At 38.7% G+C, this 26,697-nt stretch overlaps 2 protein-coding genes and 1 non-coding gene across 3 annotated transcripts in view; 1 reads left to right on the forward strand and 2 right to left on the reverse strand.

The window, feature by feature from the left end:
• The first annotated feature begins 412 nt into the window (after nucleotides 1–412).
• BmorLPTQ (acyl-CoA Delta(11) desaturase-like) lies at nucleotides 413–11,711 on the forward strand. The gene is made up of 4 exons (NM_001287401.1): nucleotides 413–517; nucleotides 3,465–3,672; nucleotides 4,982–5,318; nucleotides 11,168–11,711. The coding sequence occupies exons 2-4, from the start codon at nucleotides 3,474–3,476 to the stop codon at nucleotides 11,652–11,654; spliced, it is 1,023 nt and encodes a 340-aa protein (NP_001274330.1). The 5' UTR covers nucleotides 413–517; nucleotides 3,465–3,473; the 3' UTR covers nucleotides 11,655–11,711.
• Nucleotides 2,512–2,673, reverse strand: LOC119630527 (U1 spliceosomal RNA). The gene has a single exon (XR_005246272.1). It is a non-coding gene; the product is annotated as a U1 spliceosomal RNA (small nuclear RNA).
• A 6,196-nt stretch (nucleotides 11,712–17,907) lies between the features above and the next one.
• The window catches only part of LOC101743920 (protein stum), a 51,311-nt gene continuing 42,521 nt past the window's right edge, over nucleotides 17,908–26,697 (reverse strand). Inside the window, exons 6-10 of the mRNA XM_004923714.5 lie at nucleotides 26,496–26,622; nucleotides 22,265–22,391; nucleotides 21,388–21,468; nucleotides 20,471–20,584; nucleotides 17,908–19,581 (exon numbers count right to left, since the gene is read on the reverse strand). Coding sequence (XP_004923771.3) covers nucleotides 19,496–19,581; nucleotides 20,471–20,584; nucleotides 21,388–21,468; nucleotides 22,265–22,391; nucleotides 26,496–26,622 — 535 coding nt within the window. The 3' untranslated portion in view covers nucleotides 17,908–19,495. The remainder of the gene's footprint in view (nucleotides 19,582–20,470; nucleotides 20,585–21,387; nucleotides 21,469–22,264; nucleotides 22,392–26,495; nucleotides 26,623–26,697) is intronic.

The following is a 26,697-nucleotide window of genomic DNA, read 5'->3' on the forward strand; positions in this document are numbered from 1 at the left end:
ATACTATTACCTTCAAAAATCGCAAAAAAATCACGGTCCTTAACCTGTTAATGAACCTATACAGCTTAATTTCATGTTTATTACTTTAATTTTTCCTTACTCGTGGTCTTCGTGCTCCTGGATGACTCATTTTTTTACTGTACACTAACGATGACCCTAGAATTTGTTCTTAATTATGTCTACGACTCGCCAGGATCGAATAAAATATTTACTATACAAATGTATAAACGGCTTAAGAGATTGTTATGGGAAACGAAAAATTTTAAATATCCCAAAATTACTTAAATATGTGTTTAGATCGTTTTCGGCTTGCAACATGTAATTAACCTTGCTCATTACGTGGGTCAATTAATTCTTCATGACTTCATATAACAATTAAATACAACTTATACGACATAAATAACGCATTTGCAAATCGCGCAGCCTGACCGACGACATTACTATTGGTGGTCAAGTTGGTGGGAGTTGGTTGGTCGTCAAGTGGTGGTGGACAAGTTGAAGGAAGCCCTAATCTCTGGTACGAACGTAAGCTTTTTATTAAATACTAGCTTTTGCCCGCGACTTCGTTCGCGTGGAATAGTTACTTTGGCATAACGAAAAATTTTACCGCCACTTCATTTACGTAGAAAGTGAAAATATTTTTGAATTATAGAATGTTACGGAGCTATTTAAGGAACAGCAAAATCACGCTTTTTAACCGCCTTCAAAAAAGGAGGCGGTCAATTCGACCACCATTTTTTAATCTTACATATATTAGGATAATAGATCACAGAATGCCCCAAATCGGAGTTAGGTAGCTTCAAATAAATCCTGATGGTTAACTTGACTGACTTGAATTTTAATTATACCATATTAGCTAATATGTTAGCGTATTTATTATATTATGTATATTATTTATCATGAATGTAATATTTGTAAGTATTTGGCACTTTGTGCGTCTTAGGCTTAGGCCAGTTCATATCGTTCGATGTTTTCAATGAAACTTCAATTAAGTTTACTCCATTTAAATAACTAAGAAGTTTGTTATGTATGATATTTTCTTTTTGCCCAAATTTGAAACTTTAAATGGCCCTACTGCGAAATTAGAAAAACGCCGCTTAAACCAAATACATAGCCTTTCCTCGATATTATTTCAAACTTTCAAGCTGTTACGAATTAATCGTGTTGTATGAGGGAAGCCAGATGAAGTGAGACTGCATTAGGTCGGTTTTTCCTACCTATGCTGATTGCTGATTGCCTTGAGAGGCTATTTCAGCTTCACCCTAACGTGTAGGTGAGCTCGCGGGGCTCAAACCGGGATGTTGCTAACACTAGATCCCTAGCAAGAGCCGTGCTTCGCAGAATGTACCACCGGATCGGAAACGCGACCCACTGAGAAGATTCGGCGGGAAACTCAGTGGGCTGTGTTTGTGGGTTAAATTCGCTCGTCGAGCCCTTCGTTGCAAGCGACGGGTTCGGTGAGGATGGTTACTGGTGCTTGAGGTACCTAAAAGCACCGTTAATGGATTGGGAGGATCCGTAATGGAGTGTAGCAGTGCGTCGTAGAATTTACCATCGGATTGGAAACGCGACCCACTGAAAAATTCTGACGAGTAACAGTTAGGGATGTAAACCGGTTCGAAGAAAACCGGAGAATAACCGGTTTTTATACATACCGATAAATACCGGTTTTTATTTAAGAATACCGGTTTTTTACGCTTTACATTCACAGTTCACACCAGTGCTACCAGATCAAATAGACAAGCTACAAATATAAAAAAAACCGTGTTTCAGAATCAAATTACCGTGCATTACATTTAAAAACTACGGTGCAATAACCACATTAAGGTTGGTAGACTTTTCGCGTACGAAATGAGGACCGTGACCCAAATATCCACATATCTGCACCCAACACTCAGAAATGGCTTTCGCCAACCAGAGCACATGTTGTCTGCAAAAGAGATGATGCATCGTGAACTGGGGAATCTTCTTGAAGAATTTTCAACACTCGCTTTATCATCGGAACAGCCAGAAAAAACCACAAACAATTTTAAAAAGCCTGGTATTCTGGATTTTTTGCATTCGCGAAAAAAGGATATTCCGAACGCCACGGCGGCCGCAGTGAATATAGTGCGAATGTATATTGAGACTGAAGCCGCCACAGTAAACCACACCGAAATTGCTGGCACGTACTAACATCCAGAAGGAGCAGGCTTCTGAATGACGCAGTGGACCAACTATGCCTCTTACATCAAAATTTTGATTTAATACAATAGTATTAAATCAAAAATAAAAATCTTTTTATTATTGGATAATATATATGATCATTAAAAGCCTATATAAAATATGCTCATCCAATTAATTGTATGAAGAAAACTCTTCGTTTGTACGTAAATTTGTTTTATTTAGCCTTTATGGAAAAAACCTAAAAAAACCGGTAATAAACCGGAGCCAGAAATTGTAATCGGTTCACATCGCTAGTAACAGTGTGGGATGTGACGAGATAGATAGAAATTCCTAAGTTATAAAATGGGGGGACAGCGCGTACGCAGTCCCCACTACCAAAAATTACGCGTCCGAGTTACCCGCATTAGGGGTAATCGCAAGGGTCAACCGTTCCGCAGTGCAATGGAGCAGCCTCGCCCTGGGGGAACCGCCTATTTGATCACGGTATCCCCTACGCCAGGTAAGTATGAATTTATTACGAAAATTTAGGTTTATGTATTTAGCTGTGTTACATCTCGTCAGCGCGATTCAAAAAGTGATGGAAAAAGTTTCGGTGGCATCTAGTGATGTGAATTGGAACTAAACGGAATTTTTTGTTCGATCAGACCTGACGTGCGTGGTTCGCTGATTTGTTAATAGATGGCGCTGTCATCAAAATGAACGTTCATCATGAATATTTGTATGCATGTTGTGGTCTAGGTGAAGGGTAGATAAATACACATAGGGAAACTTAGTAATCGGTATAACAGTAATACCGGTAGAATATATATTTTGTTTAAGCTAAGACAATTTTGATTACCTGCCGCGACAACTACCTACTGCTTCTGCTGTCTCAACTCAGATAGTCTCTCGGTGACCTCATTGTATTCGACCATGACGACCTTGCGTTGTGATATAGCATCCTTCAATTCCTTATCCTATTAAGATACGATACAGATTCAATAAAACCACCAAAAGTTTATTTTTATTTTTATTGCCTTTATGGGTGGACGAGCTCACAGTCCACCTGTTGTTAAGTGGTTATCGGAGCCCATAGACATCTACAACGTAAGGGACGCCACCCACCTTGAGACACGAGTTCTAAGGTCTCAGTATAGTTACAACGGCTGCCCCACCCTTCAAGCCGAAACGCATTACTGCTTCACGGCAGAAATAGGCAGGGTGGTGGTACCTACCCGCGCGGATTCTCAAGAGGTCCTACCACCAGTAATGTCTACATGTAAGTCTTCTAGTCTCATTAATTTTTTCTTCTCTTTCAGACCGCAATCATGTCTCCAAACATAGCGACCATTGTACCTTCACAAGAAACTGAAAATGAGTACGAAAAGCTTGAACCTCCTCAGGCATCGGAGAGAAAATACGAAATTATCTATTTTAATATCTTCACGTTTACTTTTGCACACTTATCTGCGCTGTACGGCGTGTACTTGTGCTTTACCAGTGCGAAACGGGAGAGCTTAATATTAGGTAGGAGTAGTACATACGTCTAACGATCCCAATAGCGCAAAGTATTGACAAGTAATCTGCTCAAGTCCTATCATCATCATTCTAATTATTTGTGGCCCGAAACAATAAGACCTTTACCATGTTATGTCATACTGTAATGGGGAATTTATATTACGAAATTAGTGTCATGCATGTTGAGCTCAGTTTCACGAAAGTAGTTTCGATATATGTGAAAGTAATTTCGTAAAAAAATTAGTGTCGCGAAATCCACAGTATCGCAGTAACCATGGCGCCATCAGCATCAAAGCTATATTTTGCTATATTCAATGTAGCTAAAGAAATGCTTATATACCTAAAAACTTAAAAAAAGACTATCAAGAAAAAAAAGACGTTGGTAGATTCGAGGATGGTCAACAAGAAGGCATGTAGGTGCAATGAAGTTAGTCTCTGAATTAGCAGATGAAGATCCTGAGAGTTATAAAAACTATTTTCGAATGATTGAAGATAATTTAGATTTTTTACTGTAGGTGTTTCGGGACCCTTGTCATTGATATTGATTAATAAGATCTATATTTTTTTCTGTACTCCATCGTTGGTTTGCCATTTTCAACGCTTGAAGCGCGCGCGATCTAAAAGTACACACGTCCGCACAGCGCAGGCCATTTCGGGACATTAGTTTCACGTCGCGTCTACACTATGAAATTAGTTGCATGACACTGATTTAATATCGCGCAGGGCACGAAACTAATTTGCATGCATGAAATGCATTACGAAAATATTCAATTACACGTGAAACTGATGGTAAAAGTAATGTCACGAAATTAATTTCATGCCACTAATTTCGCAATGTAAATTCGCCTTTACTGGAGCACCCGCACTGGAGTTCGGGATAAATAAAATTCTACCAAAGTACAACTAAAAGCTGTATTCAACACCTAAAACACTCAATAAACAATTTAAAACTCTCAATTCGCTTCTTTCGCTTCGCTTCAGGTGATCCGGTCGCAGTTTCGCTTCGAGTAGTTCCGATTACTGACCGACTGCGTGCCATCTCTGCAACGCTTTTATAGTCGAGACGAAATCCCTAGAATCGTCGAGAATATTCCACAAAATTCTAGTATTGTATGTTTCCACTATCTGCCAATAGATGGCGTTGTACTTCTCGAGTGTTCTAGATACTATTAGATCCTTCGATATTCGTTCGACTATTCGGCGATCGATGGCGTTACTCTTGCCGGCGTAACAATACCATACGTTATAAGAAATTTCGTGTGCTTTCCTATTCTATATCTGTTGGTTTATGTAATAAATTTCTGAATTGATATTTTAGGTTACATAATAGGGGTGTTAGCAGGATTTGGAGTAACAGCCGGAGCACACCGCCTGTGGACCCACAGGACATACAAAGCCAAAATGCCACTGCAAATCCTACTCATGTTATTCTACAGTTTTGCCTACCAAAATTCAGCCGTTCATTGGATCAGAGATCATAGATTGCACCATAAGTACAGCGATACTGATGCCGACCCGCATAATGCCACGAGGGGCTTCTTCTACTCACATATGGGATGGTTATTGGTAAAGAAACACCCTGAAGTTAAGAGGAGAGGGAGATCCTTAGATATGTCGGATATTTACAGTAATCGGGTCTTGATGTTTCAGAAGAAGTGAGTTGTGAATTTACTTTAATGTTTTTATTGGAAGATCTCGGTTTTTTTGCAATAACTCAAGAGCTGAGCAAAGAGTTATATGATGTTATTATAGTATATACTGTATACACAGGTATAATAGGTATAATCCAAATACCAAGCGACTTCCATTTGACATCATACAGAAAAGGGCCGTTCGCATTGTCGGTAATCCCATTCTCACGGATCATTTGGAGCCTCTGGGTTTTATTTATTTATTTATTGCTTAGATGGGTGGACGAGCTCACAGCCCACCTGGTGTTAAGTGGTTACTGGAGGCCATAGACATCTACAACGTAAATGCGCCACTCACCTTGAGATATAAGTTCTAAGATCTCAGTATAGTTACAACGGCTGCTCCACCCTTCAAACCGAAACGCATTACTGCTTTACGGCAAAAATAGGCAGGGTGGTGGTACCTACCCGTGCGGACTCACAAGAGGTCTTACCACCAGTAATTACACAAATTATAATTTTGCGTTCTCCTCCACGGTGTTTCCCGAGCGCTATGACATGTCCTTCTTCAAACGAGGCTTGTGGAGAGTATTATGCGGTAGGCAGCGGCATGGTTCTGCCCCTGGCATTGCTGAAGTCCATGGGCGACGGTAACCACTCACCATCCGGTGGGCCGTATGTTCATCTGTCTACAAGGGCAATAAAAAAAAATGTTTGAGATGATATCACCGCACCGCCCGCCACCGGGGTAGACTACCTGGAGCCACTCCGTTCATCCACAGTGCGCTTCCAGAGATTTTTTTTCCACGTACCGTCCGGCTTTGGGATGAGCTCCCCTCTACGGTGTTCCCCGAGCGCTATGATATCTCCTTCTTCAAAAGAGGCTTGTAGAGAATCTTAACATTAGGCAGCAGATTCGCTTTGTCTCTGTCGTTGCTGACGTCCATGTACCACAGTAACCACTCATCATCAGGTGGGCCGTATGCTCGTCTACCTACAAGGACAATAAAAAAAAGATGTTAGAAGAGTTATAAGAATTAAAAAATAAAACACGTCATTTTCAAAAAAGCTGACGATTACATGACAATAGAATAAACCAGTCTTTCTCAAAGTGGGCGATAACGCCCCCTGGGGGGCGTTTGAAACCTAGAGGGGGGCGTTAAGGGGCCCACGAAAAAATGGGGGGCGTTGATATGGGTTAGGGGGGCGCTGTAAAATTTGTAATTTCATTTATTTTAAATTATTTTATAGTATTTTAAATTTTACTAAAATTAAAACTCACCTACTACACAATAACGAATAATTAGTTTATATTTCTACCCTGTATGATGTTATAAAAACTTAAAAGAATTAACATAGATTTCGTAGGACAGCCCACACACCGTACGCAATCAAGTTGTAACAAGTTTCTGCGGAACATGATCGATGATAGTTAAAAAATTAGAGCAATTTTACCTTAATTACATTGCACCAGAAATTATTTTAAAGATTAGAAAAAAAAACTACCATGCAGAGTTTTAAAATATTACTCATACGTAAACTTGAGGTTTTCTTTACTTTCTTTCTTGTTTCTAACTTAAGGGCATTTTAAAGCATTTTCCTAGCATTTTATAAGAAATTACTGATGTGAGAATCATAATTTTTATATAAAATGGAAATACGTATATAATTATTTTTCAAAAACTTGTCTTAGATTATTATTTTTTACAATTTACCCATTACCGTCCAATGTCAAATAGTATAGTATAGTAAGCCTAAACAGCTCACTTATTGTAAACATTGTACTATTTTATTTCTGTATAATAATAGGTTGGGAAAAAGTTTCTTCGCATTTTTTAAGAAATTTCACAACATTTTTTAATATAGTTTATTCACATTTAACTAAAGTATGTCGGTATCATTTTGTTCGATAGCTTTTTGCCATCTTTTAGGTAGGGACATTATCCCATTGCTATAGAAATTTTGGGGCTTCTGATCAAAATACCACGACAATTGGTTTTGGCAGTCCTCTCGTGATGTTAACCTGACACTGCCTAAAGAATTCTGAAGAGACCGAAACAGGTAGAAATCTGAAGATGCAAGGTCAGAACTATACGGCGGATGCATTAACACCTCCCAGCCAAGCTCTCTTAATTTTTGCTGAGTGGCTAAAGATGTGTGAGGTCTAGCGTTATCGTGATGAAAAACCACACCCCTTCTGCTGATTAATTCCGGCCGCTTTCTCTCAACTTCTTGCTTTAATCTCATCAGTTGTTCGCAGTAGAGTTCAGAATCGATGGTTCTGCCTGGTGGTAATAGCTCATAATGTATAATGCCCTTCCAATCCCACCACACACACACGCATCACCTCGTTGCGAGTTAACCCGGGTTTCGCCAGAGTCTGTGAAGCCTGACCGGCCTTTGACCACAACTTTTCTCGTACGTTCTTATCGTACGTGATCCACTTTTCATCACTAGTTATCAGCTTCTTCAAAAATGGTTCGGTTTCATTACGTCGTAATAAAGAATCACAAATGAGTACACGGTTCATTAGGTTTCTTTCAGTGACCTTTTTTGTGTACCCAGTTTTTTATAACCATAACTATTTTGTGGTCAATTCCCAGTTCTTCAGTTACGTTGTAACTACTGATATGCCGATCTTGCCCCACTTTTTCAAAAATGGCATCGATTTTATCCGTAATGAGGCGACCAGAGCGACGTGCATTTTTGACATTAAAATTTCCGGATTGAAAACGCTTAAACCAAATTTGTGCTACTCTCACAGACACAGCACTAGGCCCATAAACATAAGTTCATACATTTTAAAGCTATTGCATAGCTTTTATCGCGGGCCTTGAGCGCGGCGCCCGAATCATGAAATTCCATAACGAAAAAAACCTAATACCCCTCACCCCGCCTACCATGTAGCTCGCGTTCAACACATTCACACGTTGCGCTTGTGTAGTGTTTGTGAATAAGCGCGTGGCGTGATGTCACACTGCATGCGAATCATGAAAAGTCTGCCCATCTCTCTCTCTCGCGCGGTTTAGCTTATGAGTGTGAAGGGGACAGTTAAGGTTTTTCCTTTATTAAGGTTTAATATAGCGTGGTCTTGTTTTATTATTGTTTTAATATTAAATTATCATTGTCTAATTATAATGTCATAAGTTCATAAAAAATGCTATGCAATAGCTTTACCGCCGCAGTTCCCGAGAGCCACACGTTTTTTTTCGCCGGAAATCGCCGGGCTTCCGCTCTTCACTGGGGATGGAGGGCGGGGCATGTCGGAATCGTACCGACTAAAACCTCCTGTCGCTCAACAACCAGCATCCAAACCTCGCATGAGACAGAGCTCATGAAAAGGCAAAGGGGGGAAAGTGAAGTGTTTAGTGCGGAGCACATCTCTCCCATCACCCTCCCCCTCAGGATGCCGGACTGCCGGTCGTTGGCGCCACGACCACCAGCTCTCTCGGTCGGCAGGCTGTCCGAAGCCCGCCTAGATGGCGCCGGTTAGAATGGTCTATCCTACGGAATACCCCGCTGGGTCAGAACCAGGATGGGTTGGGGATAGCCGGCCTTCCATCACCCGGATGCACATACGTAAAACGTGTGCAGAGCAGCTAGCACGTCGTCTTCTTAGGCCCCCTTCGCCGGTCCCCAGGCCGACATGTGAGGGAGAGCCGAAACACTTAGAGGGCCAGCGCTTGGGCGAGATCCGCCTCCCTGGACCCCGCTCGACGGGGGCGGGCCTGTGCATCTCTCACGCGCCCCGCCGCCTCCTTTTGCGAGATGGTGCACTCGCAGAAGTCGAGCATCGCTTTCCACGATTCGTCGTCACCGAGCATCGATGCCAGAACACTCGGCAACGACAAGTCGTTTCCTATTTTTGCGACGAGGACACGCCGCCACCCCTCCCATGCAGCAACTTCGCTACCCCCACGGCCAGTGACTGGCTCCACGCGGGCGCCTCGTATAAGGCCATTGACCGCACCACTCCCGTATAGAGACGGCGCGTCACCTGGTCAGGCCACCCGATGTTGGGTAGAAGCCGGCTTAACGCGCCGGCCACCCCCAACAAACGAGTGACCAGGTTCTGAAAATGAACACGAAAGGTCCAACGACTGTCCAGAATGAGGCCGAGGTACTTCAACTGCACCCCGACCCGATACGGACGCCTCCAACCACGATATGGGCATCGACAGGTGGCACTCTCCGGGGCCTGTGGAACCACATGGCCTCGGATTTACTGAGTGTCACGTCGAGGCCCAATCTCCTGATTTTGCCGACGACATGCGCCACCCCAACGGTGGCAAGACGAGCAAACTCATTTTTAAATAAAAGAACAGAAGATTAGTTAGACATATGCTCTCGCGACACTTTTTGTAAATAATAAGGTTTTCTAGAAAGTCCTAGTACATTATTTTATTCTATCATCAATAGTTTTCGTAGGTACGCGACGTAAAGAATATTTTAGGAAATTTTTTTTACACCTTGTGTTAAATTATTGGAATTGTAGTAAGGATACCTAAATTTTTTCAAAAAAGATTATAGCCTATGTCACTCAGGAATAGTGAAGCTTCCAAACAGTGAAAGAATTTTTCAAATCGGCTAAGTAGTTTCGGAGCCTATTGAATACAAACAAACAAACAAATCTTTCCTCTTTATAATATTATATTATATAGTATAGATATTAATTATTACAAATAATAAAAACGCTGACTTAGGCGGCGGTTTTTATTTGAACCAGTTCTAAATTATAAACTAAAATTCTGTGAAAAATTACCCATATTTGTCTATAATACGAAATGATATTAATTTATTTTTCGTAGTTTCCTTCCTTCTTGCGTCGATAATCCTCAGTGCTGAGGGTCGTGGCCTCCTCTAATAACTTTCTCCTGCATCATCTTGCGCCATTACTGCCTGTCCTCGGCTGTGTGGATAGCAACGTGGACTGAGATATTGAGAGTGGAGCGTATTTGGTCCGACCAGCGCATTGGATTTCTACCTCTGTGCCTTCTCCCGCATACCTTGCCTGTTACCAGCAGCTTTTCCAGATTGTCACCTCTCTTTCTGGCAATATCTCCAAAGATCTCGAAACTTCTCCGCACGCATGTAGTCCTGAGGCGCATTGGAATCTTGAGCTCGGTAAGAATGGATTCGTTAGTTCTGTGTTCTGTCCAACGAATCCCGAGCATTTTCCTCCAGCACCACATCACAAACGCGTCGATGCGTTGGCGATCGGCTTTCTTGAGGGTCCAAGTCTCTGCGCCGTAGAGAAAAATGGAAAAGACGAGGGAGGTGACGAGCTGCTTTTTGGTATTCCTCGAGATGTTTCTGTCCGCCCAAACACGGTCCATTTGGGACATAGCTCTCTTTGCCATACTGATTCGCCTTCTGAGGTCCTTTTCGGAGGATCCATTTCTAGCTAATAAATTTTTAATTATCTTATGATGAGAATCTTATATTAATGAGAAAGATATTCAACAAAAATAGTTTCGTTCTAATAAATTAGCATAGTAATAGTACAGTGAACTAGCAATTTATTTTGGTAATTCTGAATTTAAACAAACATATTGATGAGAAGAATTCATTTTTACTTTGAAAATTTATAAATACACGCTCTGTAGCGATGTATGGACATATAATAATATGAAGAAACAATAATAGCATCTACAAATACATAATTATGTACTACGTGGTACTACATTTACTAAAATTAATACAACATTTATTAATTAAATTAATGAAATTGTGGTTTTAAAGTTTTAGGGGTGTATAAAAAATGGGGGGCGCTGAAAAATAATTGATTTTCAAAGGGGGCGGTAAAAGAAATAAGTTTGATAATCACTGGAATAAACGGAAATTTTTGTTTATAACAAAAACTCTACTTTCAGATACGCAATACCGATCACGGGAACCATCTGCTTTGTTATCCCCACTCTCCTACCGATGTACCTATGGGGGGAGTCCTTCAAAAACGCTTGGCATATCACAATACTGAGATACATCATTACGCTCCACGTGGCGTTCTTAGTGAACAGCGCTGCGCACATCTGGGGGTACAAGCCTTACGACAAACGGATTCTGCCAACGCAAAATCTCTTCGTGTCATTCATGGCTTTCGGAGAAGGATTCCACAACTATCACCACGTGTTTCCTTGGGACTATAGGACGGCGGAGCTTGGGAACAATTACTTGAATCTGACGACCATGTTCATAGATTTTTTCGCTTGGTTAGGTTGGGCCTATGATCTGAAGTCAGTGCCTGTCAGTCTTGCCGAGAGCCGAGCTAGAAAGACGGGAGACGGAACTGGTTTGTGGGGCTGGGGAGATAAAGATATGAGCGAGGATCTCAAAAGACAAACTGTCGGGGAGAATTGAAGGAAATTACATTATTGTTCGTTTATTTATTTGGTGGTTTTAATTTTATTTTTAAAATGGCCCAAAGCGCTAATGTTAGGATATTCGTTGGAAGGGAGGGTTACGAAAAACTGAAAGTATAAATTAAATGTCTTTCGCCTCGTACTTACCAGTCCCGATCCTGCGGACAGAATGGAAAGCAGTCGACGTCGCCCAAAACACGTCATTTCGGATCCTCCCGATTCACTAACGATGCTTTTAGGTACCTCAAGCACCGGTCATCGTTCTCGTCAAACTCGTCGCTTGTGACGAAGGGCTCGACGAGTAAATTAACCCTCAAACACAACCCACTGAGTTTATCGCCGGATCTTTTCAGTGGGTCGCATTTCCGATCTGGTGGTAGATTCTGCGAAGCACGGCTCTTGCTCGGGTTCGTGTTAGCAACATCGTCAGATTTGAGCCCCGTGAGCTCACCTTCTAGTTAATTAAGGTTACGCTGAAATAGCCTCTCAAGGCTCTCAGTCTTTTTGTAAGAGGTTTTAAAATAGTTGTCTGGTGGACATATATAAAAGTCAGCTTTCATGATTTTATGTACCTTGAGTACCTGATACCTGGAAATTGGCCGTCTAAGTGAGGTAGCAGGTAGGCATGCGTTCTTAGTACATACTAACACTACGCAAGCGGCCACATTTCGTTCGTCAGAAAGAAGAAACACATAACTGCTTCACGACAGAAATAGGCGGGGTGGTGGCACCTACCCGTGCGGACTCACATGAAGTCCTACCACCAGTAAGTATTAAGTGGGTCCTACGTGTAGAAAAGAAAATGTCCACGGCCATGCAAATGAATAAACAAAAACAAGTACCAAGATCACATAAACACGAGTAGTTATGTGTTGTCTAAACTTGCGCAATGTACGTGAGATTGAGATTTGAAAGTTTAATGGAACTAATTTATAAGTACTAAAGATTCTTACCTTATTGTGTATGTACGTCTCTACTATATTACTATATCTGCTTAGATATCATATTTCCAGCTGATTTTACACTACAAACATGAAAGGACTTTTTGGCGGGAACGCGAAGAGTGAAGTTGTGTGATTTATTTTATTTTGCCTATTTAGTGTTTCTTCAGGTTTAAATGTGTAGGTGGTTTATTAACTGTTTAATATTTGTGAAAGTTCACAAAAGTGGGAAAATGAAACAAAGCCGCTGGACGTAACTTCTCGGGTTCCTTCAAAAAGTCCACTGAAAAAATCTTCATAAATGACCACCATTTTACTGAGATTATTTCATCCCTGATCATCTCATTTCATTTAATTTCACTCCATATTATCATTTGTCACAAAAATAAGAATATAAATTAGAATAAGATATGACTTAAAGGTCTTAGTTACCAGGTCATAAATTCACTTAAAAAAGCCAAATCATCGTTTTGAGTAGGTACCGTACTAGGTAGGACCTTATAGGTCTGCGTGGAAACACACCATCATTGTGTTCACTTGTGCTCATTCCTGTGCTCCTGTTAGAATATTAGTTAAGCAGAACCAGCCCATATTACATTTTTTTTTACATCTTACTTAATTAATTTTATGTTATGTTATATGTCAAATCAAATCAAAATAATACTATAATACTATTACTTGGTTTACGTCAAAGACAATAATTACATTTAAAAACGACCGAAATCGGACGCTGATTTGTGACTAATAGCTATTAAGCACCTGATAATAAACTCTTCCTTACGCGAGTGTAAACTTCCTCATATTTTATATTCTCCTGGGTGTTTGGCGTCGTTAGCATTTTCTAAAGCCCACCTTTTTATACTTATAGCCTCCTGGTAGCTGGCTACGAACTACGCTAGTTGCTTTCGATCGCTCTTCGATTATTATTGCCATTAATTACCATTTGTCTGGGTAACAATAAAAAATAGCGGTTAAATTTGTTATTATTGAAGTGAAACTTCCTTATCGGCGTTGGAAAAAAATTTACCGTCACATTTTTCGGTTACGCGTCACATTTTTCCGTTACGCGCCATCTGTTTTGTATTCATGTCTATGATAATAAAATCCTTTTGTTTAAACTTTATCTAATTTAACTTTTGAAGTGAAACTTCCTTATCGGCGTTGGAAAAAAATTTACCGTCACATTTTTCGGTTACGCGTCACTTTTTTCCGTTACGCGCCATCTGTTTTGTATTCATGTCTATGATAATAAAATCCTTTTGTTTAAACTTTATCTAATTTAACTTTTTTGTATTTTCATGTCTATGATAATAAAATCCTTTTGTTTAAACTTTATCTAATTTAACTTTATTTAACCAATTTCTAGAAAGTTGCATGTAGATCATTTTTCGAAAAATAAGGCCATAAACAAGTTTCACTTCTTACGTGTGTACACTAGTACACGCACACATTTTTTTTTTATAATTATTTGTTTTTCGTACGATGTATTGAAAAAATTAACTAATCAAAGTAGAATTTAATACTCCATTTTAACGAGTCATCACAGAAAAAACATTAAAGAAATTTAAATTCTGCCGTTCTCGAAAGGCTTCATAGATGGCTCTGTGCTATAGTTTCTCTATCCCTTTCCTAGTGTGGTCTGAGTAACTCAATAGGAGGAGTAACGCAACAAGTGTCACATCGTTGGTATCTCTTGGCTTTTATGTTCTCTTGGTACTGACTAAGTAGATTCTTCTGTGACACAAGTATTTGCTTGCGCCTCTTTCGAGGGAGTTCTTCTATACAAAGAACTCAACAAAAAACTTACTTTGAATGTATGTTTTTTCGTGTTGAGCGATGCACCGATGTTCGAATCTCAGGCGGGTACCAATTTTTCTAATGAAATACGTACTCAACAAATGTTCACGATTGACTTCCACGGTGAAGGAATAACATCGTGTAATTAAAAATGAAACCCGCAAAATTATAATTTGCGTAATTACTGGTGGTAGGACCTCTTGTGAATCCGCGCGGGTGGGTACCACCACCCTGCCTATTTCTGCCGTGAAGCAGTAATGCGTTTCGGTTTGAAGGGTGGAGCAGCCGTTGTAACTATACTGAGACCTTAGAACTTATATCTCAAGGTGGGTGGCGCATTTACGTTGTGGATGTCTATGGGCTGACTTTTTTAATATATATTTTGATAGTGTAGGGGAATTCTACCCCGCCCCGCTTAGCTCATGCAGTTATAATAATTTAATTAGCAATATACGTTAGTGTCTCAAATATTAAGTGTGTATATATAATCTATGCGTTAGTGGTTAACGTTTAGGTCTCCTTCGGAGGCGCTCGGGTAGCTGTTAGCAAATCCCACCCCTCCTGGCTGAGCCTTTGCTCGCCCACCTGTCCTGGTGAAACTGGAAAGGCCTCCGGGCCACCAGTAATCCTTCAATCATAAAAATAAAAAAAAAAATGAAAAAAAATAGTGGTTAACGTGCTGCGATCCACCGCGGTCGCTGATGCGACTGAACATATAGTTATACTTATATAGTATTTTATTGACCACTCTGATGAGTTTTCCGGAGAACAACCCAACTCAACCAACGCACAATGATCCTCACAACACTAAAACATCACAATAGTTTTGTCATAAAAAAAAATCATAGCAAACGATACCACTGACTCTAAATGCCCGTCATGATAATCGCCTTATCGTTGCCGTCGCTGACTACTTCCCGAATCCTGATCGTGCAGGATCCAGTCACCGTCGACGCCCTAGACACGTCCTTACGGATCCATCAAATCCAATAACCTTTGCATTAGACGCCTTCAGCTCTAACACTAGGAGCAGGCTTAGGGACCCCGGTAACCGTATTCGTAGAACTCGACAAAGAGGTCGACGTGCAACCTAACCCATGAGTTGTTAGGTCTCCTTTGGAGGCGCTCGGGCAGCTCCCTCCCTCCTGGCTGAGCCTTTGCTCGCCCACCTGTCCTGGTGAATCTGGAAAGGCCTCCGGGCCACCAGTAATCTTTCAATCATAAAAAAAAAACCCTAAATGCGACATAGCGAATGCTGTCATTCATCCACTTTTATGGAAATAATAATTTTTATTGCAATTACAATAGTCGTCCAATCTTCTTTAAAGCACGAATTGTTTGATCGCAGAAATTAACCGTGCGTATTAATATATGTTTAAATAAATAACAATAAGATTAATCTTTTTTTTAATTAAACCAGCTAGCTAACCGTTTTTGCTTGAGAAGTATTTAATTTATTTTTAGATGGAAGTTTTTAGGTAGATAACTCTCGAAGTCAACCACGATGTGAACTTCTTAGAGAAATAAACGTTTAGTATCCTTATGTTTATGTTATCCTGGTCTCTTGTTACGTTTTTTGGGTTATTTTGAGGTGAGGTGTATATCGCGCTACTCGGTCGGTCGAATGAAAAGTCCTACCAGCCTGGAGAAGCTAGCATAGCCCCCTGAATCTACCGGTGATGAGGTAGGAAAGAGAAGGGTTCGAATGATAAAATGAGAAACGAAATCAACAATCTTAAAGTATGAAGAATTTTTATGTTCCGTATACAATAATAATACTAGCGACCCACCCTCGCTTCGCTTCGGAAACTGTAATTTATTATTGATTTCTCCACTATTTAATGGATGTTGTTATACATACATATAAACATTCCTCTTTAATCACTCTATCTATTAAAAAAAAACCGGATCAAAATCCGTTGCGTAGTTTTAAAGATTTAAGCATACATAGGGATACAGGGACAGAGAAAGCGACTTTGATTTATACTATGTTGTGATGTAGGGATGTTGTGTAATGATATTGATTTTTCAAGTGACTAGGACTATAGATAAGATGTTTAGTACAACTTAAAAGCAATAATGCCAGTGGCAAAGCCAAGTCGTGGCCTGTCGAAAATTATGTTTTTCATATTTTATACGAGTAGGTGAATTCGCGGTCTACTTAGCATTAGGGCCTCAATTATTAAGTGCATTATCTATGACTAGGCCTGGTGACTTGTGATTATATGTATAGTGATTACTTTAATAGGATGGAAAAACTAAAGTGGGAAGCGATAATAACTTTAGAACAAATAGTACTTCCTAGTCAACCATAGGTGGCGCTAATCTATAGAAATGTTCGATATACCTTTTAGTGTTCCTGTGCTTCTGGTACATGTTTTTGCTAAACAAAGATGACGTTCTTCACATTGATACCGTCTCAAAGTGAGGTCATTGAGTCATCTACTAAGTAGATCTGTAAGCCAAAAATGAAATAACTCTCCAAGTCTAAGCGGCATTATAATTCCTTTTCTATCTTTCACTTATTTTTATCCTTTTTTTCCCTGCCTATGCTGATAGCCTTGAGAGGCTATTTCAACTTCTTCTTGACGTGTACTATGAGCTCACGGGGCTCTAACTGGAGAGTTGCTAACACTGGCCCTAGCAAGAGCAGTGCTTCGCAGAATCTACCACCGGATCGGAAACGCGACCCACTGAGAAGATCCGGCGAGATACTCAGAGGGCTGTGTCTATGGTTTAATTTACTCGTCGAGCCCTTCGTCGCAAGCGACGGGTTCGGCGAGGACGGTGACCGGTGCTTGAGGCACCTAAAAGCACTGTTATTGGATCATTGTGTTTATTTGTCATTTTTTTTCTTCGTACGATTCATTTTAACCATACTTGTGCATTTTCACAGAAGCCAAACTGTTAATAAGCCCAGATTATTTCATGTTTCAACAACTTGACTTCTCGCATTTCCTCCATGAAGCAGTAGTTGTTGATAAAGAAATTGTTGTAGACAGTGTTTGAATTTTTTTTATATTATTGCCCTTGTAGAGCATACGGCCCACCTGATGGTGAGTGGTTACCGTCGTCCATGGACTTCAGCAATGCCAGGGGCAGAGCCAAGCCGCTGCCTACCGCTTAATACTCTCCACAAGCCTCTTTTGAAGAAGGACAAGTCATAGCGCTCGGGAAACACCGTGGAGCTCATTCCATAGCCGGATGGTACGTGGCAAAAAAGACCTCTGGAAACGCTCTGTCGATGAACGCAGCGGTCCCAGATAATATGGACGAGCTCTGCTCCGATGGCGGGAGGTGCGATGATAAAAAGGAAATGAAGGGATCATCTCAAAAAATTCCTCAGAGCATTCCCCATGGAACATACGGTACAAAATTCAGAGGGAACCGAAGTCCCTCCGCAGACCCAGAGGTTCCAGTGGATGGGCTATTAGTTTCTACTGTACTTGATAAGTACGTTTCTCGAAGCCATTGGATGTAGCAGTTACTACGAAGGGAAATAAGACAACAAAATATTATCATTTATATAATATCAAATACTATGGTAATATTATTTATTATAATTTTCAATAAAGTTAATCTTAGGTATTAATTAGTTATTTTGGTCATATACAAAATTATCTTAAAAGTTAGTTTCTTTTAATGCAAAATGAGAATTCGTATAAATATTATTTTGCTGAGAAGGTCCGACTTGGGGATTGCGTAATGTTTATTTTAATTTTAATTATTTTGTCAAAGCTGCTTTGCAATAATTAGAGCTATTTTGTAACGAATAAAAACAAAATAACACTTAAATAGATATGAATTATTTTCCCCATTCTTTTAATTTCCTAAAAATAATTAATAATCATTAAATAAAATTTTGTATTTACGGTCGGCGTTGACCATTTTTCTGTAAAATATAGTTCAATTAAAAACAAAATCCTTGTATAAATATTTAGCCAGTGTAGTACGTTTTTTTAGCTATTTTGGTGTACATCTTGTTTGTGATGGGTGGAAGAGCTCACAGCTGGCATGGATCCAAGTGATTGCTTATAGACATTAACAGCATGAATGCAGCTTCTCGCCTTGAGGCTTGAGGTCGAATCTCTTTTGTATATAAGTGGACCCGTCCTTCAAACTAAACGTGTGTTTTTTCTTGTGATTCATAGGATATATACATATTAGTATATAGACAGACATCGCATATATGCTCATTTTTATGATTTTAATTATAGCCATAATGCAAAAACCTTTTGCTTCTTCAAGCTTAAGCGGATCCTTCATTTTGCATCAAAAATAATATCTTTTGTTCGAAGCACTTTGGGGTATTATTAATATTATAACATTAGTAACAATTGATCTACTAAAGAGAAAAAAGTGACCTTAAAATGGTCGAAAAGCTATTAAATGGAAGTAAATTTTCTACCATGGCAACTCTCCATGGATTTTAATCTGACCAGCAGATTCATTATAATATTGTAGAGATATTTGCATTATAAATATGTAATTTCTTTTTTAATATCTTTCGAGAATAAATCCAATTATTTTATTTTTAATATTATATTTTTTTCAAATAATATTTAATTCTAAATTAAGTAGGTACCTATGCTATATTACAATTAAACTCTAATTTTAGAATTTATATTTTTTTTAGTGTGGGGCCTTTTTATTTTAAACGATTGTTTAGCACCGAAAAAAGTTTTTTTTTTAAATATTATTTATAGTAATTTTATAGTTCGGTTAACGTGATTAATGTTAATTTACATTTTAATCATAATATGTATTTTGTCAGGAATTATTATACTTTAGACCGCTTACTGAAACTCACTGTGTTGCCAATGTACAATTGTAAATTTCTTAGAAATTTCGCACTAACACATTTCTACCAACAAATTGAAGGAAATATTACTGTTCCCGCTGAATAACTTTACTTGTCATGACTTCTGCTTACGTTCCGTTAGCTCCGCTACTAAAGAGCTCGAAATCGTCTTTTCAAAACATCCAAATTATTATAATCTGTTTAGTTTAGATAACATTGGAGTGTTCCGCTGATAATTATGTTACAGGTTATAATAGTGTTCGCGCCATTATTTGACAGATGAGTGCTGTCAATCTGACATTACGGTCGCGTGTGATTGTTGGCTGTGATGGGAGGAGCTTCGGCCTCTTGTGCTGCTGCCTCAGCTCTTAATTTGCGGTATTTCCCTGTAATTAGAATATTGTCTAGTAAAGTCAATGTGAACGCTATTATTATTATTATTATTTATTTTTATTGCGTAGATGGGTGGACGAGCTCACAGCCCGCCTGGTGTTCCTCCTTCTTGTGTCGATAATCCTCAGTGTTAAGGGTCGTGGCCTCCTCTAATAACTTTCTCCTGTATTATCTTGCACCATTCCTGCCTGTCCTCGGCTGTGTGGATAGCAACGTGGACTGAAGTATTGAGAGTGGAGCATCTTTGGTCCGACCAGCGCATTGGACTTGTGTTAAGTAGTGGTAAATGCACCACCCACCTTGAGATATAAGTTCTAAGGTCTCAGTAGAGTTACAAACGGCTGCTCCACCCCTCAAACCGAAACGCATTACTACTTCACGGCAGAAATAGGTACGGTGGTGGTACCTACCCGCGCGAACTCACAAGAGGTCCTACCAACAGTAATTACACAAATTATTACGTTAGGAAATCAAAATCAAAGTTTGCTATTTATTTAAAACTAATTTTAAAGTTTAATCTCTGACTGACTGATTCAGTTAGTTGCGCCGGGAGTCGCGGGTTCGAATCCGGGCAAATATTATGTGCTGAACAGGTTTTTTTGCTCTTTGTCTGGGTGTTCATTATCTATCTATGTATAATATTTAAACGTATATAAATATCTGTCAGTCTTTGGTACCTATAACACAGGGAATCCTAATTTGAGGCCAAATGACGGTGCGTGATTTGTTCTCTGCTATTTATTTAATAATAAAAACGTCAGAACAAACCTTGGAAATAGTTTTAAATATATTTCCTACTCACGAAAACCGAAGAAAATACTAACATAATACCCTTTTAGTGAACAATCTAAGGCTAAACTATTCAATAAAGTTGAAACTCACGTGATATCTTCAGCATAATGACACCCCACCATATAGACCAGCCCCAACCGACCAGGCAGAAGAGAACCGTGAACAGTTGACCACAACCAACGAGCAGGTTGATCACGAATGACCCTGAAACAATCAAGGTATTGTAGGAAACATGATCGGTCATTTTAATTGGCCGACAGACGTATTGTGTAGATCAGTTGTGTGCTTACCGAAGAACATAAACATATTTTATTTTTATTGCTTAGATGGGTGGACGTGCTCACAGCCCACCTGGTGTGAAGTGGTTACTGGAGCCCGTAGACATCTACAACGTAAATGCGTCACCCACCTTGAGATATAAGTTCTAAGGTCTCAGTATAGTTACAACGGCTGCCCCACCCTTCAAACCGAAACGCATTACTGCTTCACGGCAGAAATAGGCGGGGTGGAGGTACCTACCCGTATGGACTCACACGAGGTCCTACCACCAGTAATTTGGATGACATGTAACATACTTATTGAATGTGAACTCTTCCGGATAAGAAGTGGTTAAGCAACACAACTAACTAAGCCTAAACCCAAACCCTAAACCTAAACACTAAGCCCTAAGTCATTAGACAAACGTGTTATTACTTAACTATTATACATAAATCTATATGTTATTACAAGTGAAGGCAAAACGGTTAAGTCTTAATTTGTCCTCTGTTGTCAACCGTTTGTATTTTGTTTCCTTTTTTTATAACCTGGCAACATTTAGTGTTACATAACCAGATTTCAACCAAATTTTGAGTACATCGAAATATATGAATAAATATATAAAATAGAACAGATTTGTTTGAAAAAAAAAAAGCGAAGAACACAGTTAACATTACGTAGTATACCTAGTATAACATAAATCCTTATTAACGAAACAAATTCAGCATTAATAAAAATGTTCGTTGACCCACCTATTCTGTGTCTGGCTCCGTCGTGGACTCCAAACCTCGGTATGCCGAAGCAGAGACAGAACAATCCGCTACAGATCGTCCCTGGAACACGAAGAGATGATAATAAATACGACATTTGAAATCCCGTTATAATTTTAATAAAATATTTCTTTTCAACACTATTATGGAACGGTCCTCGTATGCCTTCAAAGGTTATGTTGAGTCTCTATATCGGGCAAGGATTAATAAGACACGTATTCAGTTAAGTGACTAACGTATATTGGGATTACAACCTAACGTGCTATCGACAGCCCGAAAATCCGGAGACTGACGTAGCATCTTTGCAATATAATTACCGCTAACACATACAAAATTATAATTACTAGTGGTCCAGCAGTAGTCGAAATTCGACTATAATTAATTGAAATTATAAGTTTGAACATTATTATGATTCTATTATCAAATTATATTATCACAGATTTCGACAAGACTAAACTTTAGGCAAATATTAATAAAGACAAACAATATTTAATCTATTCTCAATTTGACCACAGACTATAAGCAATAAGAAAAGTTTGACAGTAAAGAAATAGTATCAAATATATTAAGTGTATAATCTATGAAATAGTATGCATGCGTGTGTGTGTCAAATACATGGTAGTGTGTGTAATGTTCTTTTTATTGATTTATTGTATTTTTTATGTATATTTTTTATAAATTAAGAGCATTCTGTACTTCTCCTCTATATTCTCTATAAGTGTGGGAAATTTCATACTGCTCCGTCCGCGCAATTTTCGTAAAAAGGGGTACAAAGTTTTTGCTTCACGTATTAATATATAGATTAGTTGCTATGGGGACATTTGTGGTCCCTACAGTTAGGTAGATGAACAAGACTCACCAAGGCCGGGAACGATTATGTTGAACAGCAAACAGAAGTATGCTAGAGCTATCGGCAGTATCGGGATAGCTCCACGCATCACACTCGTGTGCTCAACCAAAGAAGTGTCGAGTTTCTTCCGGGTATCCTGTTTGAAAATCAGAACAATTCAATAGCATTTAGAAGACGCGAACTTAATATAAACGTTGTATTCGTCGCCATTTGCTGAACTAGACGTTTCACTTGTCAGCCCGTAATGTATATCTCTCTCCTTCATGGCTTCCTCATTACTGAGGGTCGTGACCACCTTGGTCCAGTTCTTGCACCAGCTTCCTCCAATATATAGAACAGTCAAAATTCTAAGTGAATAAACTCATTGAAACCCGCATGTTATCCGCTAAATTTAAAACACATTTTTCGCTTCAAATGGCTTGATTTTAGGTTGATTTGTCAAAAACTCGAGAATGTTCTGAAGAAATCATAAACAAATATTTAGGAATTTTAGTAGTGTAGTACGAGTAGTAAGTAGTAAGTGCTTAGTTGGTTGGCGCAGTCTCCATTATTGATTGACACTGTCGAACGAAGTTGATGAGCTACAGAAATTACGTCACGTGTCCTCAAATGTGTACCAGGCGCTCATAGTCAAGAGAAAGTGCAGCCTTGTTGCTCATATTGGCCTTTGCGTATTAGTAAAATTTGCTTAATATTGATTCAAGGATCTCGTTGTAGAATGAAAATATTCAGAACATATGTTATCTAATTAATTTCTCCCAAATTATCTCACTAAAGCAATTTAAAAAAACAAATGGAAAAATGTTACTACTCCTGCCATCTATGAGCGAATATTTCTCTATACAGAGAACTAGCGGGCTCTCCGCTAGCTCCTTGCATTTATGAAGTCCTGGTGTCCCCATAGCCAAAGAACCGGATTCCGGTTCCGTTCCTCCAGATAATAAATAATAATTAAACTACTTACTTGTTTTGTCTTAACTCTTACATAAATGTTGAATTTTTTAGTAGGCGTCTAGTAGCATTCATATAGATATTATAAGAAATTTACTACGGAAATTTTCAATTTATTTGAATTTGATACTAAATTAGATTTTATTTAGCAAAGCAACATGCAATGCGTACTGTATCTACTTATATCTATCTACATTGTGAAAAATGAAGTTCATATTACAATTTTAGCTTTTGTCACAAAATGTATCATGCTCGAATACACCTGAAGTCTTATTTGTATGTCATGTACATTGTATGTCGTACGTAAATCGCGACTGTATAACAGGGAATCTATCGCTAAATAATAAATAGAGTTATTAGTTGAGAGATATACAGCGCCATCTATCATACGTTGGTGGTATTATACCAGTAATCTACCCAGCACTTTCACTTTCAAATAATATGACAAAAATCGCGCGAGTGCATATTACGAAAAAACAGTTAAATAATAAATTTATTTCGATGATTATGACTTTGGATTCTTATCGAAGGCAAGGTTGTCATTAGCCACAATATCGATGTACACAAGGTTTCCTTACTTAATTTCCTTCTTGTATAGAAAACCATACGTAACTTCCTTGTATTTATAAAGTCCTGGTACTTGTTTTGAATGTAGAAATGTCACAGCGATTTCGCGTTTTTTGCAATTTTTATGTGAGTTTTTTTTTGCCCTACCTACCTACCTCTATTTCGACTTCTTCAATATCGATGTCTCTTTTCATGAATTCGGTTGATAGCATTATTTTAGATTTTCGAGGACGTGGCGAGGGCATTGGTGTTAGAAAATCGGCAGTGGACATAATCGTTATATTATATCACTTAAATTTGGATTTATGTGTAAATAAACAATTGTAGTCACAGAGACTTAAATTATTTAAGTATTTCTTTACGACTTTAAAACTATTTTAAATTAGAAACAAATTATTATTGTAACAGGTAACTTCTTCACAAAAACATAAGTAAGTATTTTCTTCTAGTTATAAACTAAAACCCGATCAATCATACTGTTGATAGTAAATAACAGAGATTTGAATTTCAATTTACTCAAACTTCTGATGTGATGCTGTAAATTTACCAAAGTCAAGGTACTTTTTAATTTATTGGACATTACATTACATTACAAAAACACATTTCATAAAATTTCTTGAATAAAATACATGAATTTTTATTTTATGTATTTTTCGATCACAAAACGCATATATAAAGGCTTTGATGGAACTTTTTCGACCCGTTTATTACGCGTGTGAAAATAACACTGATTGAATTTCATTGTATAAATAATAACATTTGGCTGATTGTTCGGTTAATGTAATGACGACTTGACCTTATGTCTGTTGTATTTGTCTGTTAGTACATTCTGTTTTGAATCCAATATTTTGGTTGTGTATTAGTAACTGTGTCAATAACATTAGATTCGTTTATTGCAAAAAAAAAAGAAACATGTGTGCAATTCACACGTGTTAGAAGTGAAATCTTCAAAAATTAAAATACACTTATCCTAAATGTCTAAGTATATGTAAAATTTTGTCATTAGTAATAATTGTAAATCATCTTTTATAGTATGAGGTAGCGCCCTCTGTGAATAGATATTTTAACGTCACGTATAATCCTAAATTTAAAATCACTACAAGAGGTTTCATATGAACGTTAGTATTAAAAAATCTCATAGATGGCGTTGTATTAAAAATTTTCGACACTTCCGTTGGATACCTGCCTGACGTTACATCTGTAAAAATTTTACCCTCATGCGCCTAAAGAAGTTTCACTTCAAAAACACAGGAAAGCTTATATCTTCGGCTATTCTACCCTTCAGCCCTATGCATAGCTTCCTAGCGGCAGTAAGAGGGAGAAAGTACACGTACACGTACACTGTCAATAAAGACCTACGTTGGTTATTACAGAAATATGTAATTTTAGGCGGTTTTATTTTTAATATACGATATGATTTTAATTACTTCATCGTGAAGTCAGTTTGTAAGCATGTGTTAGGTACGTAATTGCTGAGATCAGTGTCTGTGATTTCAGCTTAGGCATAATTGCATCATTCGGTGTCAGTACAACGTCTTACCAAATGGACCCCTTGTGAGTCCGCAGGTACCACCACCCTGCTTATTTCAGCCGTGAAGCAGTAATGCGTTTCGGATTGAAGGGTGGGGCAGCCGTTGTAACTATACTGAGATCTTAGAACTCATATCTCAAGGTGGGTGGCGGCATTTACGTTATAGATGTCTATATGCCTCAGTAACCATTTAACACCAAACAGGCTGTGAGCTCGTCCACGCAGCAATTCAATAAAAAAAAATTAGTCTTGTATTAAAAAAAAAACACTAGTGCTGATGGGGGACCCTTGTTTTTAAAAGCGTGTCCTTAGTCATAAAGTTTTGTTTATTATTACTGTGATGTGTAACAGTGAATTATGGATTATTTAAAAATGCCAAATTTAATATTGAGGTTGTAGTACGGGCCACGCACCAGGCTCATTGCCAGATTGTGGCTCACTTGTATGTAATACAAAGATACAGAGAAGGAAGGAGAAAATCACACGGAGGGGGATAACACTTTTTTGTTACGTGACGATTTATTACAGTCAAATCCTACCGCAGGCCGCGTCAAGAAACTGCGTTCTAAAATAACTGACTTAACGAACCGTTGTATTTGGAAAAATACATTTTACGAATCGAACTATATGTGAGGCGCTTATCATTCATTTGATTACCTTTTCCTCCGTAAAAAAAAAAGAAACACACAAAACAAATGCTCTACAAACTTTAAAAACGACGCAAATCACTGAATTTCCCCGAAATCTCAGTCATTATTAATTCATTTGAAAAGCACAAAAATTGAAAGAAAATTGGTCCGTAATTACAGAATAAGTTCGCATCGAGTCCTTGGGTCGTGAGTCAGTCGCGTGTTCACTGGCCACTCGCTCATTGATGGTCAGATCCGAAGGTCGAGTTGCACGTTTTTCTTGTAACGTGACTCTTAGAGTCATTATTGTATAAACAACAAATATGTCATTAATAAACAATCACTATACACTAAGAAAACATTTAAATATTTCATGAAAAAACAGTAAAGCATTTTTTTTGCCCTTGTAGGTAGACGAGCTTACGGCCCACCTGATGGTGAGTGTCGCCCATGGACTTCAGCAATGCCAGGGGCAGAGCCAAGCCGCTGCCTACCGCTGAAATGAGCAAATACTTTAGTGTTATATTCGTCGTATAGTCGTTTAGAATTTAGACAAACTAACCTCGGGTGGTAAAGTTGGTGAGAGACTTTTGTTCTTAGAGAACTCGCTCGTCCTTCTACTGGAGGAGTGCTCGGACTGTCGACGGCACACGCCGCGGAGCCACGAGCCGAAGCGGTTGTTGCAGCAGCTGATGATAGATGTAATCTTTATTGTCATTGATATACTGGCGTGACCAGGTAGTGCGAAGGGAGGGAGCAAATGA

Source organism: Bombyx mori, chromosome 24 (assembly GCF_030269925.1).
Source record: "Bombyx mori chromosome 24, ASM3026992v2".
Taxonomy (NCBI): domain Eukaryota; kingdom Metazoa; phylum Arthropoda; class Insecta; order Lepidoptera; family Bombycidae; genus Bombyx; species Bombyx mori.